This window comes from Bemisia tabaci, chromosome 4 (genome assembly GCF_918797505.1).
Source record: "Bemisia tabaci chromosome 4, PGI_BMITA_v3".
Lineage (NCBI taxonomy): Eukaryota > Metazoa > Arthropoda > Insecta > Hemiptera > Aleyrodidae > Bemisia > Bemisia tabaci.
The window spans coordinates 13,036,501-13,054,901 of record NC_092796.1 but is presented as its reverse complement, the minus strand read 5'-3'; the positions used below and the strand labels follow the sequence as shown (position 1 = coordinate 13,054,901).

The 18,401-nt window shown below is 40.9% G+C and overlaps 1 protein-coding gene across 4 annotated transcripts in view; it reads right to left on the bottom strand.

Moving 5' to 3' along the window:
- The window catches only part of LOC109033434 (ATP-binding cassette sub-family G member 1), a 139,547-nt gene that overhangs the window by 15,085 nt on the left and 106,061 nt on the right, over window positions 1-18,401 (bottom strand). For 3 of the 4 annotated variants that reach the window (XM_072299356.1, XM_072299355.1, XM_072299357.1), the window contains 4 exons: window positions 6,586-6,781; window positions 5,474-5,619; window positions 4,108-4,346; window positions 726-878 (listed from right to left, as the gene is read on the bottom strand). In XM_072299356.1, the coding sequence (XP_072155457.1) occupies window positions 726-878; window positions 4,108-4,346; window positions 5,474-5,619; window positions 6,586-6,781 (734 nt within the window). The remainder of the gene's footprint in view (window positions 1-725; window positions 879-4,107; window positions 4,347-5,473; window positions 5,620-6,585; window positions 6,782-18,401) is intronic. The other variant, XM_072299358.1, reaches the window with a different exon arrangement.

Here is an 18,401-nt window from a genome sequence, read left to right as displayed (position 1 = left end):
CAACCATATGTTTACTGTATTTTAAACAACATCATGTTTAAAACAATTACACTGTTGAACTGTCACATTTTGTGTCGCGTTGTTGGATTAATTCAAATCAACCCTTTTTTTAGTATACTTGAAAGTGCGATTGAAGAAAATTTTATACAGACAAACGTGTCTTGTCTGCTCTTCTTGATTTCCTGTTCCATGATAAAACAGAATAAAACTGAACCTCATCTGAATGAAACAGAAAATAATTCACAATCTGCCTGATTTGCCTGGTTAAACCATTTGCCCACGTCACTGATATGCTCCGAGTCAGTGGTGTGGCGTAAATTGCGATATATCGAGTGTTATACCATTTAAACCTATGGAAAAGGATCGATAGACAGGTTGTTCGCAGCGAACACCTTAATAATCGATTCTTTACCATAGGTTTAAATGGCATAACAATCGATATATCGCAATTCACGCCACGCCACTGCTCCGAGTTTGACTCTCCCTCCGAGATTTTTTCTAGTGATGAGAGGTATCCAAAACTGGAATGGAAGAATGAGCGGCAATGCATACAATGACGAGGAAAACCTCGATGATGATACTACAAAGACTACTTACGTCATGAACACGGTATCCCCGGTGGCAATCTTTGATATCACTCGAGGATATCGAACTGGAGAATGAGTGAGGGCGGTGGGAATGGTATGAAAAGACTCAATGATGATGCATAGAAGAGCGGTACTTACGTATTGGATACATACTTTCTTTGAGTCCATTGGTTCCGTTCGTATTGCTGTTAATATCTACCGCTGGCGGCAAACTCCTCCACGACATATCTTTCGCTGCTAGAACTAACTCGTCTTGGAACTGTCCGTATTCACCGGTCACACATTCTAGCACTGACACACAAAAAAAACAACCTGGTCAGTGCGCGCTGGTATTCAAAGGAATTGTGTGCATCGACATAGACAAAACAGATTGAACATATGGTCCAGTCAAATTAGATCAAATATCCAGCATTGAGGGAAAAACTCCCGACACAAACGATAATATTGAGTACTTTCAAGTTAAAATCGTAAATGAGACACCGACGTTTGTTGTTTACATTAGAATGCGTAAAAATCTTCCCTTGGCTATGGAAAAGAAATGAACTTTGGTCAAATGGTTCATTGAAAGAAACTAGCGCTGTAGGGCTGATTGTAAATGAATCGACACAGTTTCGAAAGGGTTCATTGATCAAATGCACTTCATTTTGCAATGGGCCTGTTGCAAACTTTTGCTAGAGCAAAACTAAGAGTTGTTTCTTACAGATAATGCCTCAAAAATCACGATGAGCGTATCGGCAAAGTCTGAAATGCACTCATAACTTCACAATCTGCGTAAGAAATTTGCGGTTTTTTGAGCTTCCCGCTTCGAAAACGATATACTACGGCACAGGTGAATATTTTGTTAGAGGAGTCGTTCCATTGGCGGCAATACTCATCATGGCCGACGCCAGTCTGCCAAAACACGTGTGATGGGACGAGATAACACCTGAACAGGATTAAAACAGATAACAATCGGCGTGTTTACGTTCATATTTTCCTCGCCCGCCTTAATTGACCTTGAACTCTCCTCGAACTACGCGAGGAACTGCGCAAGCGTCGGCCATGATGAATATTGCCGACGATGGAGCGACTCCTCTAACAAAATGTTCACCTGTGCAGTAGTATCGTTTTTGAAGCGGGAAGCTCAAAATAACGCAAATTTCTTACGCAGATTGTGAATTTATGAGTGCATTTCAGACTTTGCCGATGCGCTCATCGTGATTTTTGAGGCATTATCTATAGGAAACAACTCTTCATTCTGCCCTAGCAAAAAATTGCAACAGGCCCATTAGGAACCACAATTTCTGGCTTCGTTTAGGAACAATGTATGTATAGTTAGCTTCTTTGGGCGCCATTACATCGCTGAGCAACGAAGAGGCCTACACGTAAAAGTCGCTTCACTTGTATGCTTCTATTTAGAATTATTTATAAAAATATTTAACGAAGAGAAGAAAATTAGTTGGGTTTCATGTAATGTTTTATCATTTGATATGACGATAATTCTAACAAACTGTACAAAAACTTTAAAATCATAAGTTGAACACCGCTGCGCTGACGTCGCAAGTTTGAATAATCGCGTCAAACACGGTGCGGCCGGCGCGGGACTGGCGACTGGCGCGCACGATACGTATAGTAGCGCCTTACAAGACCGCAGGATACTTCGTGCATTGTGCGTTCAGCACGGTGCACGTCACGCATGATACAGCGCCTTACAAGTCTGCAGGATACCTCATGCATTGCGCGTATACCACGGTGCGGGCTCAAGTCGTTCTAAAGTCGTATTTTCTTTGTGTCGAACCTACCCCGGTGTACACCATTTTCGAACAGTACACACACTACACAACTGCACACCCCGAGCTTGCAATCCTGAGATCACAGGATTGAGGAGATTTTACAATCATGTACGATTTCCGGTAAAAATATAATTTATAAGAGTGGCCATTTTTCAAGTTACGTTACGTCGTTACAGTTACGTTCTATCGTCCGGAAAATGTAGAACTTAGCTATAACTTTTAGGTAGAGAAAGTGGACATTTATTTATCATAAATGTAGTAAGAATTCCAGGGAGATATATTCCTGGGATCACATCCACACAAAAATGAACTCTGACAATCTGACCTAACTTCGGCAATTTTTGGAAAATGATCTAGGTGCGCAAATGGCTAATATCTAAAAATTATGGGGGGGGGGGGGAGACCACCGCGGTACATGTTGGCGGTTCCCCGGGCCGCTTCGAGGAGGCAATCCGGTACTTACGGACTTTACGGACTTACGGACTTTAGTTGGCCTCACGTCATGTTCAAACGACGCGACGTTGATTATTTTTCTATTTGTGCGTTTAAGTCTCTCCACGATCCTCTAGCCAGTTAATCGAACTTAATTTATTGTACCGACCATTGGGCACAATGGGTTATTTACGCTAGTCAGACAACTGCGTTTTGATTGTTTAAACTTACAGATTAGCGCAATATACGAGTATTTAGATCAATTCAAACGCCAAGTTTCTGCGTTCAATATTAACAAGGATATCGCTCATCAATCAATAAATAAATAAATAAAAAAAAGGGAGTTCAGCGTCATCTACCGCGCTTATGGATACCATGTTTTCTTTCACCTTAGTTTCATAAATTAGTGATGCACACATTTGCGGTGGTTGCTCGACACAAAACATGGACGAAATCAAGGTGGAAGAAATCAAAGAAAGCGGCCACCCTTTGTAAATAGCGTTTGTGTGCAACATACACGGAATTCCTTTCAGCATAAATACGTCCACTTTATATCTGTCCTCTCTGAATGACTCGTTCTAATTTGGCGTGTTTTGCGTCGCAAATCATGATCTACAGAGTAAGCTTGACTTTTGTATCTCCGCAGGACACGCATATTTGACGAAGCTAACAAAGATTCGAAACTTTTTTGTTCCAATACCTCCAAGCACTCCATGATCGTCGAAAATTTCGAGATTCTCTTTAGATTTTTTCCAAAGTTCCGGAAAATGCAAAAGATCCGGAACATTCCGGGGATTTCTAAAGTTCCGAGAAAAGTTCAGGAAAATTTTAAAAGTTCCAAAATTCGATACTAGTTCCGGGAAATGGGAGCACTGCACTGAAAAAAAAAATATCGGTGTATTTACTAAGAAAAGGGTAAAATTACCAAGAATTCAGGGTTCTATTTGATCCCAGTTTTTTCTTGGTAAAATTATCATTTATGGAATTGGTAATTTTACCGAGAAATCTCGGTAAAACTAATGAACTTTCTCGGTAATTTTACTGAGCCTTGGTGAAAACGCCAATATTTTTTATCGACTGTGGTAGAATTACCGAGATAAAATGACAAAGTTACCGGGAATTGATTACCAGTAAAAGTGGTATTCTTACCTGAAAAAAAAAACAGTAAAAATACCGGTTTTTAGGTAAGCTTACCAGTCTGTCTTGGTAAAATTACCAATAATTGGTGAAAAAAAGTGAGATGGTAAAGGTACCAACGGACCTTGATAAAAAAGCCGAGAATTTTTTTTCAGTGTGGTCTAGTGGAAGATACTTACAGAAGTCGGCGGGGTTGTGGTACTGGGGGCAACTGAGGCCGAGGTTTCTGAGGTAGGGCACGGTGTTGATGGCCGAGCCCTGGTAGACGCAAAGGCCGTCGGCGATGACGTAGACATGGTCGAACATCTCGTAGACGCTCGCGCTCGGCTGGTGGATCGTGCACACGATCGTTCGTCCACCGCGTGCCAGGCCGCGCAGCATCGAGATGCACTGGTGTGCGCTGATGCTGTCCAGACCCCTGCAACCGTAACAAACAAACCATTCACGCTTCAAATCTCCATCACTGTACGGTATCATTCGTGCATGGTCAATTTTGTATCGAAGCCAAAGACGCAAAAGATAAAAGACGCATTGTTGAAGCAGTGGCGTGTCGTGCTTTGAGATATATCGATTGATCTGCCATTTAAACCTGTGGAAAAGGATCGATAATCAGGGTGTTCGAAACGAACACCTTAATAATCGAATCTTTACTATGACTTCAAAGAGGGAAAATCGATAACGATCATTCACGCCCCTGCACTGAGTTGAAGTCAACAATTGCCTAACGGAATGGAGAATTTGCATCAGAAAATTTTATTAATTCGTATGAAAGCTCTTGATGAACTGAGATCACATTCTTTTTTATAATCTTTTTCTCTCGTGTGGGCAGTTGGAGACAAAGGGCTTTAAGAGGGAGAAAATTCACAATCTTGGGACGTGAAAGGACAAAATTTTCTACTTAAACATATCGATAGCCAACGTGCGAAACCACGTATCTCTATTGCAGCGTTTCAAAATTTCTGCTCCTATTTTATTTTTTTTGAAAAGAAACAAGCTGACTTTATAGTTGAGATTCATACAGAATATTCTGCTGGCAGAGAAGAAGAATCAAGACAGTTTTCAAGAAATTACGTTCACTATAGTTTTCCAAAAGAACGTTCCGACGTTGCAAACAAAGATACCTGCGTGATTTCGCACTTTAGTCATTGAAATGTTTTACAGTATAGTGGATCATATTTTTTCATGACTCTTCAAATAATTGTTCATTTTTTATAGAAATCAAGTATATTTACATGCTCAGTCCACTAAGGAGTTTTTACTTACGAATTAAATTCATCAGATTTCAAACACCCGCTACTTCTCCATTACCCGATGACTCTCAGCGAGATTTTACGAATCAGCCTTTTTTGGGATTCTGAACTTTGAGATTGATACCTGGCTCAAATATATGTGTCCTTGGTATCCATGTTCAGGTCTCTTTTCATGGGTCTATCGAAATGTCTACTAGTCTCTGGCAGGTATCATACTTTTTTCTTTGAAAAATCCTCTATTCACAAAAATTATAAAAAAAATTAGATAAAAATAGAAGAAATAGATTGGACTTACGTTGTTGGCTCGTCTAAGAACATGACAGGGGGATTGTCGATGAGCTCCAGAGCTATAGATAAACGTTTCTTTTGGCCACCGGAAAGTCTGCCGCATTTAGTGTGCCTACACATTTGTAATCCTATCGTTTCTAAAACGTCTTCTATCTGAAAAACGAACGCGACAAAAGGAAAATCAGGACGCTTATCATGACAGTCCAAGCGTATGATATACTGTTTAAGTATACGTATGGCGGTGTATGACAAGTTGAAAGGATACACGCAACAAACAGTAAATTTAACAGTAAATTTATAGTGGTAATTCGACTCTATGAATTTGCTTAAATAATTAAAAAAATGTCTTTGATGATCTCATACGGGATCCATGTGATTACTGGCTGTTACTATTACTAGCGGAAGAATAGGAATGGAAGATTTAACCATAGTCACCGCTGACTTTGGCACCAATTAAAAGAGATCTGGTTGACTTCTCTATCTTTCTGGTATTAATAACTTAAAAATTAACATACTATTAGTGTGGTAGACATAACCATATTTCTGGGTCGGCACCAAAACCAGCTATGAATATAGTTAAAACTATTATTACTTTTTTCCGCGTAGTAAAGTTTTCAATTCATCTACAATCTTTATCCATTAATATTTAGCACTATCATACATGCATAAGTGTCGTTCAGCTGCCAAACTTCGCATCCACACGTTAGTATATGTATACTTTCAACTACATTGTATAATCTCCTCTCGTTCTCTTTAGAAATCCGCGGATCCCAGAGGATTCCACTTCACATCGCTATAGCCTCCCTTCTATCACACTATCTACAGCACTATCAACGTTTAATTAATTTCATTTTTAACTGACAAAAGCGTTCGCAATAATTACTCACATATCTTAAAGTGTGTCATACTTTTCACGATTCCAGTATTTGTAAGAAGTTCATGGGCGTAGCCGTAGAGAGGCATATTCCTCCTGGGAGATGTGCCCATACTTCGATTTGGAGTTTACTGATACTTAAATTGCTATTGGTCTAATGCTAAGGAAGTTTATTTCCCACGCAGCTAATTTATTTTCATTTATTAAGCTAATTCTACACAAAACAAGCTGATATAAGAGCTTACCACTAGGACTTTTGCTTTCTCGGAGAGAGAAGTTCCGAGTTTGAGATCGGCGGCCATTTTCATGGTTTCGTAGACGGTGAAAAGTGGACAGAGTTTATCATCCTGCATGATATAGCACGACTCTTTCCTGTTGAGCCGCTGACACTTGTCCGCGTTTCGACTGCTTGTGTAGATCGATCCGATCATTCCGTCTGTGCTGCAAACAGAAAAAAGCAACACCGTTAGTTTCATCAACACACACATCTTTTTTTTTAAAAAAAAAAAAAATTTAAAAGTAGAGGTTTAGAAATCTTTCGCTGCATTGGTAGGTAATTATATCAGTTTCAGCGCACTGGAAAAAAAAAGAATCTTAAATTTGCCGCCAAGAAGTATTTCTTCTTAAATCAAGAATTTTGCTGGTTAATATAAGCTACTTTTTTTGCTTAACCCAAGCATTACTTTTCTTGAATCAAGAAAAAGTCAGCTAAAAGCAAGATAAAGAAAATTCTTGGCGGCAAATTCAAGAATTATCATGCTTGATCCAAGCTACTTTTTTTCAGTGCGATCTTAATTCGGAATTCCCTACAATAATGAACAAAAATTCTTTCGACTTCGCAAAATTTTCTCCACCAATTTGTGTTTTTCTATTAATAAACTATTGAACATTTCTGATTGAAAATTTCGCCGATTTTTCTGCGAATTACTCAGCGGCAAAATTCAACACAATTTTGAACAGAATTGCACGGTATATGCGCGAAAAAATTGTGTCATTCGAGTAAATTTCACGACATCGGAATGGCGTCACGTCCATTCGTCGGAAAAACGACGGAATTCATTAGTTTTTCGTGGAACGCTGGGTGTTTGAATTTGATACCCATCTTTACCCCATCATTACGCATAGGTTACGCAGACGCAGATCTTTTACTTTCCTCAAACATAATTTCACGCTTTGCGAGACGTATCATTCCTTACGTAAAAAAATTGACGTTTTTTGCCAATACTTTCCTCAAAACTACACAAAAAAATTTTCAGGCTCTTCGCAACGATTTTCGCCTGACGTAATCACGCATTGTTAAGCACCCTTTCTCGTCACGCTTCACGCAGCCGTAATGCTGAATCGGACCTCCTTCAGTGGCGGGGCGTGAATGATCGATATTTCTCCACTAGAAGCCATGGTAAAGAATCGATTATTAATGTGTTCGTTGCGAACACCCTGTTTATCGATCCTTGTCCATAGGTTTAAAAGGCAGATCAATCGATACATCGCAAAGCGTACGCCACACCACTGACTTCCTTCCCTCCCTTGGAGCGTAACATGTGATCGACTCGTCTACGAGAAAAGGGACCTTAGTCCAAAGCGGCACTGGTTTCAGCACGAAAATTGTTTTTTGTCGAGTCGGGTCGAGAAATCGAAACTTGAGATTTTGGCATAGGACCTTTTGCCCTTTACAGTACCTATCTTAGAGAATGGCGTGCGAGGGATTTAGTTCATTTTTACGCTAGTATAGAACGAATGAAGTTGCATTAAAATCGGGAAATTTTGTGCCCTAAACAGAACATGGACACGTAGAATATTAAATTGCTTTACCTAGGAACTATGTTTGTTGGATTGTGAACGACTCTGGCCTTCTTGGAAATTTTTTGAAGATTTTCTGCTCTAGAATGTTTTTATAGAGCTCTTACGCTCTGACATCAATATCTCAATTTCGAAGTTTCCGTATATTAAGGCTCCTTCCCCCGTGCATGGACGGTCACATTTTAAAAATAAACTTTCTTTCAGCCCCCCCCCCCCCCCCCAAAAAAAATAAAAAATTAAGGGTCCCGAGATAAGTTAACAAACTACTCTGGTCTTAGTGTGAGAACGGTGATGAGCAGAGCCGTGCGAGGCTCGTCAACATCAAAACATCCTCGGAACATTTTTCTGTGAAACAAGTGGAATATTATGTTTCGAACTACCGAGTACTGACCAGTTGAAGAAATCATTTCGAGCATGTGCCGACCACTTCATCGCATTTTTTCGCGACGGCCTTGTGTTCCTGTATACTGCTAAGCTGATGATTAACGCCTTATGAGCACTTAGATGATGCCAAATTACTATCCTGCCGTGCTAAGGTAAAACGCCGTATAAGCCTTCAGGCGTTGCCAAAGTTCCTTTGACAAGTCGCCGATTTATAGGTAAATTTTTTAATATTTTTCAGTCGATTTCTCGGATAATTTCGTTTGTAATTTAATCTAAATTGCCTGAAAATTTAAAAAAAAAAAAAAAAAAATATTCTTAACTTTCCTCAAAAATAAACATTTTATCGGATAAAAGTTGGCATAACTCTCAAATGTTCATACAGCGTTCTTTCTTCAGCAGTATTGACAAAACGTTTATTTTTCAAAAGAATTGTGAACATTCGACGGTGGAAATTTCAGATGCACTAGATTGAATTTGCGAATAAAATTCCTCCGAGGAAAAAAGTTCGCAAGTATCTGAAGAATTTTGGTGGCATCCGAATATTTCGTCGCTCCTCCGGCGCACAGTGGATCGAGTCAATGGGAGGTCGGACGACATTTGGAAACTTTAAAAACTTATAACTCCGTTTATAAACATTTCGAGGTTCCAAAATTGGTTGTATTGGTTTCTTGTAATATTTTCTTCTAGCAGCGTTTCTTGAAATTTAAAATGTGACGAAATAAACATCAAAATTTGCAGTTTTATACAAAATTTCAAATCCAACTTTTTCAATGGACTCGATCCACTGAGCGGCGTATGGGCGTATCTCGATTTCCGAATGAGCCCCAGAAAGCACACCGAAAAAAAAATCTCGGAGTATTTACTAAGAAAAGGGTAAAATTACCAAGAATTCAGGGTTCTATTTGATCCCAGTTTTTTCTTGGTAAAATTACCATTTATGGAATTGGTACTTTTACCGAGAAATCTTGGTAAAATTATTGAACTTTCTCGGTAATTTTACTGGACCTTGGTAAAAACGCCAATATTATTTATCGACTGTGGTAAAATTAAAGAGATGAAATGGCAAAGTTACCGGGAATTGATTACCAATAAAAGTGGTATTCTTACCTGAAAAAACAGTAAAAATACCGGTTTTTAGGTAAGCTTACCAGTCTATCTTGGTAATACCAATAATTGGTAAAAAAAAAGTGAGACGGTAAAGGTACCAACGGACCTTGGTAAAAACGCCGAGAATTTTTTTTCAGTGCGTATAGGCGTATCTCGATTTCCGAATGAGCCCCAGAATGCATGGATTTGGATGTAACACAGGGCTCACGTGGAAATCGAGATACGCGGTTACGTCAGACCGGCGACAATTTGTGCAGTGTTTTGTCTGAGTATGGGAATATAGACGGTGGGTTACGGCGCGTTATTTGCATTTGGGCGTTGGATCGTTCATTATCCAATTTAAAAGTCGTTGATCGAGTTTCGAAGCGCGACGCGCACCTTGGCCGAGTTTGGCGCTGGGGTCGGTCGCTACCGGTGCCGCTCGATCGGATCGGCTCCGACGATCGATTCAAGAGCAAGCGACGGCCTTTCAACCTTGCAGCGGTCCCCAGACGCCGCCACTAAGGAAACAACGCGCGTCACTGGAATAGCTCTGCTTTCGAGCGGCCATCGGGCGATCCAATCGTAAAAACCTACTGCTTTCGCTATGCCATTACATGAACGCAGAAATTTGTTTAAGGTGATTCGAGTGACGCCATATTTTGTGTCAGAACGGCATGCGATATATCGCATCAATTGGTTCCATTTTGTCAGCTACTCGTCATTTTTCTCCAATTTTGAGATCGCAATTTTGTTGTCAGGAGACTAAAGCACTCACTTACCAATTTTAACAAAGAAATTCAACGTTATGAAGGCGTGGTTTTTTTAGAGAGAAAATATCGCATTCGAGTGCAGTTTCGATATCAGTATCGAATCCGATGTTTTCTCTCTAAAAAAAAACCACGCCTTAAGTACGTTGAATTTCTTTGTTAAAATTGGTAAGTGAGTCCTTTAGTCTCCTGACAACAGAATTGCGATCTCAAAATTGGAGAAAAATGACGAGTAGCTGACAAAATGGAACCAATTGATGCGATATATCGCATGCCGTTCTGACACAAAATATGGCGTCCATCGAACCACCTTAACCAGGGAGTACGCGCACGCCCTCTGACAGCTACGCGTTTCAATCCCCAAGGCGCTTTGCGCCTCAAGCGTTTCGCGTTATCACTCAATACTCTTATGATGTTATACGCGAATTAGTGACCCATCGCTTCTAGAAATAGAGGTTAGAGATAATTTTCAGGCTTTGTTGTTCGAAACGTGAAACCGACTCGAGAAAGCATATCAAGGTGACTTGGCGATTTTCCCCTAACATTTTCGTTATTGTAATTTCGTATTTTTAAATTTTAGCTGAAGAAACGGACACAGGATATGCTAAGATCAACGGAGATGGATTTCTGGAGAACCTCAGTAGGAATTTCTAGGAGAGATCGGGTCCGTAATGATAGAGTGCGTCAGATAATGGAAGTCGAAATTGACATCGTGTTCGACGTCATGACCAAACAGCTTGTCCCGTGCGGTCATGTCAATAGGATGACGGAAGAGAGGCTGCCAAAAAAGATGCTTGATTGGGTTCCTCCTGGGAGGAGACGAAGGGGCCCCCGGTGAAAGGTTGGCGACAGGGGGTTATGGATAAGATGAGGGAATGCCAACTCCCTGATGACCTGTGGGAGGACCGAGTTTTGTGGCGGTTAGGCGTCGCAGAGCGCCGGAGAGCGCTGTGAGAACGACCCTGATATGCATTTATTTTCGTAATTTTCCCTGACATTTCCAGGTAATCCCTGACTTTTTAAAAATCCCTGATATTTCCCGGGTTTCCTAGTATTCCCTGATTGTGGCAACCCTGTATTAGTCAACCCAGTGTCTTACTTCTCTTTAAAAGGGCATTATTTTTCCATTTCTGGTTATTAATTGCATAATTACTATATTCTTTTTAAAATCACTTTTTGAGAGGAAGTGTTGAAGAGACCTCCGCGCATGTTCCTACCGGTATAACGACCCACGAAAGTACAACGCAATTTGAGGCATAATTAGCCACGTCCACAACCGTCACTGCTCTGTCGTGCTAAGGAAAAACGCCGTATGAACATTCGAGAGTTGCCAAATTGCCCCGGATAAAACATGTATTTTTGAGGAAGATAATGCATATTTTCCCTTGAAATTTTCAGACATTTTAGACATAATTGCGAACAAAATTGTCTGAAAAATTGAAGAAAAACATTCACAATTTTCCCAGTAAATTAGGTCTTTATTGAAGGAAGTGTGGCAACGCCAGAAGGTTCATACGGCGTTCTTCTTTAGCATGGCAGTGCTGTGGTCTCTTGTCCACATCTTACATAAATCCCGCCGAAACTTCCACCGGGTCACGGGGGAGCCGAAGTTGCTCGAGAAAGTGTAGCGGGGAAAAACGGACCGGGAGTCAATAAAACGGCCGCTCTGCAGTGCTGAATGAGAAGCGCGTAACTCCCGCGGAAAACTCCGTGCAGATACGCGGTTTTCGTCGCGAGCGAAGGACTGACGTCCGGCGTTTACGAGGCAAATGAAGGCGATGCGTGAGCACGTCCACGTGGCGTCGTGACGCAAGACGGCTCTGCCAAAACGACGGCTCGTCACGCGAAAAGTCGTCGTCCGAATCCGACTCGGAATCAGAGCGCCCATTATACAGAAAGAAAAAAACGCGTATGGGCATTCAAAGGTTGCCAAATTTCATCTTGTAAACGAAGGATTTTTGCGGGCTTATCGTTATTTGCTGAAGTCCATTTCCTTGCAAACAAACTCATCTTACTCTAACAAAAGTTTCGTATAGATCTATTTCCTACCCGCAATTTAGTCTAGTTAAAAATAATGCAATAAAATTTACTCATGATTCTTATAAAATATGCCTATTTTATGAAAGAAATTCGGCAGCATTTGAAAGCGCATACGCTCCTCTTCCTGAAGAGCGGTGTACAAAGCTCGTTGCTTGCTAGATGGGAAGGTGGATCGTAAATTCGACTCCATGTCGTGCGTGACTGGATCGCCGGAAGACGCAAAATTTAATGGCCTTCCTCTTTCCTTAGAATCAGACCATCTCTTGGGCTTTGTAGAACGAGAGGTAAATATGAATATAATAATTGCATCCATTTAACAAAACGTTATCTATCGACATTAGGCGTTTTGAAAAAAAAAACATACGCGCACAATTCCACGGGAAAAGAAACCTTAGTATGGAAAAATAAAAAAATAAAAAAATAAAAAAACTCGGAATGTTGTTACTGATACAACAGCATGAAGTTGTGCCCTAACGATCTTTTCGGAACAGGATGCCCATCACAAATCAAAACAAAAACGGAGTTATGACGGTTTGAGGTTCGAGGGAGGGATAGTTGAACTTCATTTTGAAATTTGGAAATATAAATTCTAGCCTGGTTTAAAAACAACGTATGTGCCATTTGTTTCCCTATGCACGTAGGTATTCTTCCAGAAGAGCCAGAATTTATAGTTCCAAATTGCAAAATGCAGTCCACTTGTACATTTCGTGATAAAAATCAGTAATTGTTGATTTCATCCGTACAATAGGCAACGATGGATTGAAAGTTAGGAAGAAAGAGAAATAACACCCCCTCAGTGGCGCATGCGACGAACACCATATGAATTTCACTATTATCGCTTGAAAGCACCTGAATGCATATTCGGGCGTTGCCTACGAGAATGGAGAGGCCGTAACTACGATTCTGTGACGTCACACTAGTAGATGAAACTCGGCCGCGGTTTAACACGCGTTCTTATGGGAGAACGCTTGCCGCGCGATGATTTCTCGCCGATATCTCTTTCAGGGTTGATCTGACGCAAAATTTCATAAGAACCGTTTAGAAAGAGGATGAAATTTCACTTTAGAAAACTAACTAGTTCATTTGTGACATTGTCTAAATATCGAGGAAATGAATGCGTAATACCGAAAATCGTTACTCCACTCAGATTCAAACGGGCCGCTCGCGCAACTTCGGCTGATCGAGAGCCACTCTGATTGGTCCACGCAGCGACTGCCTCACTCATCGATGCACTGATGACCCGGAGATGCTTGTTGTTTTCGGTAAATATCTACTAGCTTGACGTCACAGAACTGACTAGTTACGGCCTCTCCATTCTCGTAGGCAACGATTCGGGCTTCATGGATACCCGTGTTGTGAAGGCGTTCTGACTCTTCAACAATCGCCACAGGTGAAGTGGCGCAATGGTGGGTGAGGGCTGCACTGTACTGCGAGAATCCAAACAACATATCACCTTTAATTCTTCGTTCATACTACAAATACATTTCTTGCACACGAATAGTTGCACACAGAAATAGGATGTGTGTCTCTTGTTTTTCAGTGTTCATTTTGCAAAGAATGATATGTAGAGCAACCTATTCGTTCTTACGAGATATATTTGTAGTATAAACGAAGAATTCAAGACGTTTTGTCCTTCGGATCTTCGCAGTACTCCCTACCAGCGACGCGGCAGCGCGGGTGAGGCGCTGAGTGCCGAGATAGTCAAAACGCCTTCACTCCCGTGCGTATGCAACACGGACATCCATGGAGCTCGAATAGTTGCATCCAGGCGCTGTAATGAAATTCTTTCATTGTTCATCGTATGCACCATTATTTCTCTTACGCATTAACTTGATTCCATTGCTGCGTATTGTACCGATGAAGTAAATTATTGTAAACATTGTCAAATTTCCGGATAATTCTCTGATTTTTCTAAATGTATTACAACGTTGCCGGTCCTTGAAACTGAACAAAACTCAGGCATCTGAGCATGAGATGTAGAGTTTCCTTTCATCTATTTCAACGAGTTGTCCTCTGTCCACGTTTCTAACCTCCCCCTTTAGGAAAAATACTTTTGACTTTTAAGTGCAAGATTTTCAAAGGAGAATCCTGATAAATTGCATGAAATTTTGAGGAAAGACGATGATCATTTGTCTTTTGAAAAAATGAAATGGGGGATTTGTTGCATAACAAGCCCAGATATACGAGTATGATTTTTAAATTCCACTGGTGGAACTTTAGGATAGTGCGTGAAAAGTATATGAGGACTTATCTGTAACAATAGCGAATGTGAAAAATTACCTTTTCGAAACACATTCAAAAAACTGTTTTGGCATCGAGAAAATTTTGAGAAAATACTTGAGATGTGATCTTCGAGATCTGTACATTATGCCAGAGCCAAACATATTAAATTTTTGTGTGAACAAAAATTTAATATGTGCGTGTTTCGAAAAGGTAATTTTTCACATCCGGTATTGTTACAGATAAGTCCTCATATAATGCTCTGCTCTTTCCCGCCTGAAATGTGGGCTGCGTTCTGCGACCCCTGAATTCGCTGACCTAATAACAGCGGGAGTTGCTTCACAGACACTTCACGGAATTTTTTTTCAGCGCGCATCCCAAAAAATTTGTTTCCACGATGAGTTAAAAAAAAAAGTCCTGTCAAAAATGATCATCGACGTAAACGCGCGGTCAATTTAGAACACGGTGAGCAAAATCGTAGGCTTGTAGAAAAAAATGTCTCACGTTACCAATTGCTTCAGGGTCATCAAATTGAAGTACCAGCAGGATGGGTCGAATTAATTAGGAATTGATAATGAAGTTTTATAAGGAAACTGAAGTTCCTCGCACAAAATTCCAGGTTCACAAGAGGAGACCCGAGGCAGATTATGTATTTTAGGCGGAAAAGTCACGGACGGAGAGCAAACATGCAGTGTGATTACTTAGTTAGTTAATATATTTTAAGACATTCAGTGTCACAGGCTATTAACGTCTTTACAGAGAATTTTGAAAATGGGTGTATATACGAAAATTTAGATTTTTAAATTAAGAGAGGCGAAGAGTTTCAGAATTTTGGTAGTGACATTGGGTTCATCGCATGTCAATGCGTTTGTATTTCTGTTGATTACTATCAACGTCATTAACAGATAATGTATAGAAATTAACCTGCGAATTTTTCCCCGTCTGGTTCCTTGCTTGAATTTGTGTATTTATGTTTTTTCCGTTACCAGAAATAATGCAAATTTCAAATCATTCGAATTGAAGACGTTTTTCTGTTCTTGAGTGCATCTGCATAAACAAGTAAGAGCACCACATATGCACAATGAAAAGCTAAAATTGCACATTATACTCATATACTTGCAATTCTGGCTGTCCTTCCAGGTTTTCTCTTTGTAAGCACACACCTCTAACCGATGTAGGAAACACATTTTTCACTTTATGCATATTTTTTTGGATATTATTATCATTCATTTTCTGTTCCTCATGACGTTGACTGTTATGCATAAAGAGACAAGACTCATTTCCCACTTCCACCTGTTTGTTTCCATCAGAATTAAAAAATCAAGAATAAAATGATGAAGAAGAAGAAGAGAAGAAGAGGAAACATTATAGCTCTCATTAATATCCCAGTGGAAATTCCTCACTTGCTCAAGATGAATAATTTATCAAAAAAATTACATGTATGACTTCGTGATATTATCGCTGAATGCTTTCTTGGAAACATTCTGTGTATGACTTCTGCTGATTAAACTTCCCTCAGCATATACTTTAGCATAGCCTTCAGTAATAACAACATTTTAAGCCGAATGTCTCAATCATCTGCTTTAAAAAAAGCTTCAGATGATTTAACAACATAAAGTTTTTACAGGATAAAAAAAATTAATGGGATTCCCAGTGCAAACACTACACTTTATCTTGACGCAATAAAACAAAACAATCCTTTTTTTTTTTTGAATTGACCATCAGACAAGATGTGGCTTACACAGTAATATATGTTTCTCCTCCAAATTTTTAAGCGTCCAGCCCATCACAGACTGGCGCTCACAAACTGGCACTAATTTTTAATTTTCTTAGCCATTTCTGCACGAAATTCCTTCGAAATCTCAAAATCTGATCTGTGATGTGTCCCGAACACATCAGTTGCCTTCGAAGATCGTCGGGCCGACATCAATCTTTGAAAGGCAACAGTCAACAGTTCCATCGATGAGCCTCTTTGAAGCACATAGTTTTGCATGGGCTGGACACTTTATGCAGTAAAACCAAATCGAGAAAGACATGGATGTGCACTCTAGTTTGAATCTTCGAGCGCACTAAAAATGCCTCATTCATTTAATGTCAGGCAAGACAGCGCAGTATATGCTACATTCACATCCTTCCATGGTTACGTTATGGACAATTGACGAAAAGGGGTATCATTTTGACCGAGACAGCAGTAAGCACAGCTCTCTCAAGGAGTTGTGTAGACTTACTGCTGTTTTGACAGTATGACGTCTAACATCTGCGCCACTTATTACTGCACTGCAACAACTTTCGTATTTGGTTAACAGGGCGAATTTTTTTCTGTTTTAGTGGATCCATTCGGCTCATTTAACTTACATTAGTGATATTTTGAAGAAAATCAGTTTCCAAATTTTTTTCTTCACAGCTCGCTGTGGTAGCGCACTAGTACAGCACTGGGCAGCAAAATGGCCCGGGGGGGGGGGGGGGGGGGGAGCTCCTCCTATTTCTGCATAAATATCGACCATAAAAGCACGACTGCATCGCAATAATTGATACATCGAGATGGCATCAGCTTTCATTCCTAGATTTCGACATGGGACCCCAGATTCAGCGAGAGGAGACTCCCCCCCCCCCCCAATAGATCGCCCCGGAAAGTTGCAAAACGCCACCCATTCAGGGACCGCCGAGCACCGAGCTGGAAGATTCCGCAAGAGTTCGCGATGGTCGCGGCCGGCAATGACTAAAAGGGGACTGAAAAGTTCAAAGGAGATGCCCGTGCTCATGGCGGGGTCCACGGGACGGACTGAGGGGGAGCGGGGGGCGCGGGGGGGGGGGGGTCATGCCGCGAAACAAGTACCGGCGACCTACAGGTGACCTAGCGCTGACCTAGCCTGGTATGCGCGCTGCGTTGAGGTAGCCCCACGACCGCGCGGCGGTGGCTCTTGGTTGACCAAATAAACTTGATCGTTGCGAAAATGGTGACCCGTTCTTACGTTGCCAGCTCTCGTCTATTTACCTTTGTTTTTGTGCGGACGATCGATGGTAGATTCCGCCGATTAGTCGAGTTTTTTTGCCGATTTTACCATTCCGCCGAGTCCTCTTCGCCTGGTCGGTGTGACAGCTTCGAGATGGGCAGTCGGTAATCCGAGCTGGCGCCGCTAGCCGATGCGAAGATTAAAAAAAGTTTCGATGGAATGTTCGAAGAAAAATACGCTATACATTTTTTTAATGGAAGAGGAAATGACACAGGGCCAGAACTTTTCGGGCCGGTCGAAGCGTATTTTTGCATTGGATCGGATGGACCGTCCGAATCCGATCCAGTGCATCCGTTTTTTCTCGTGAACCCGATTCTCGTTTTCGAGGCTCACCAAAAAGATGGTTGGTGCTTGCCGGTCATCGTTGGGATCCAATCTGTGCCCCATGTAGAAAGGTCTCGATACATGATCTAATTCCCGAACCAATCACCATCAAGGTGTCGGGAGTCATCAGTCTTAAAATCATTAATTTCCTTAATTTTAAAATGAAAACTTGGCAGAAATGTTTCTTGTGGCAGGAAATGATGAATGAAGGCACACCATTCGGATCAAAATTTGACGGCCCGTCCAATTTTGATCAAAGAGGACTGTTGCATGGTGATCATCAGTCAGCAACTGGTCTACTTTAATCGGAATTGGTTCGGAATTTGATCGTGTATCGAGACCTTGTACCCCATGAAATGCTAGGGACTTCGTGAATCAGGCGGGAAGCTCTGTGATTGGTCCGTACTGATGGATGTGTTTGTC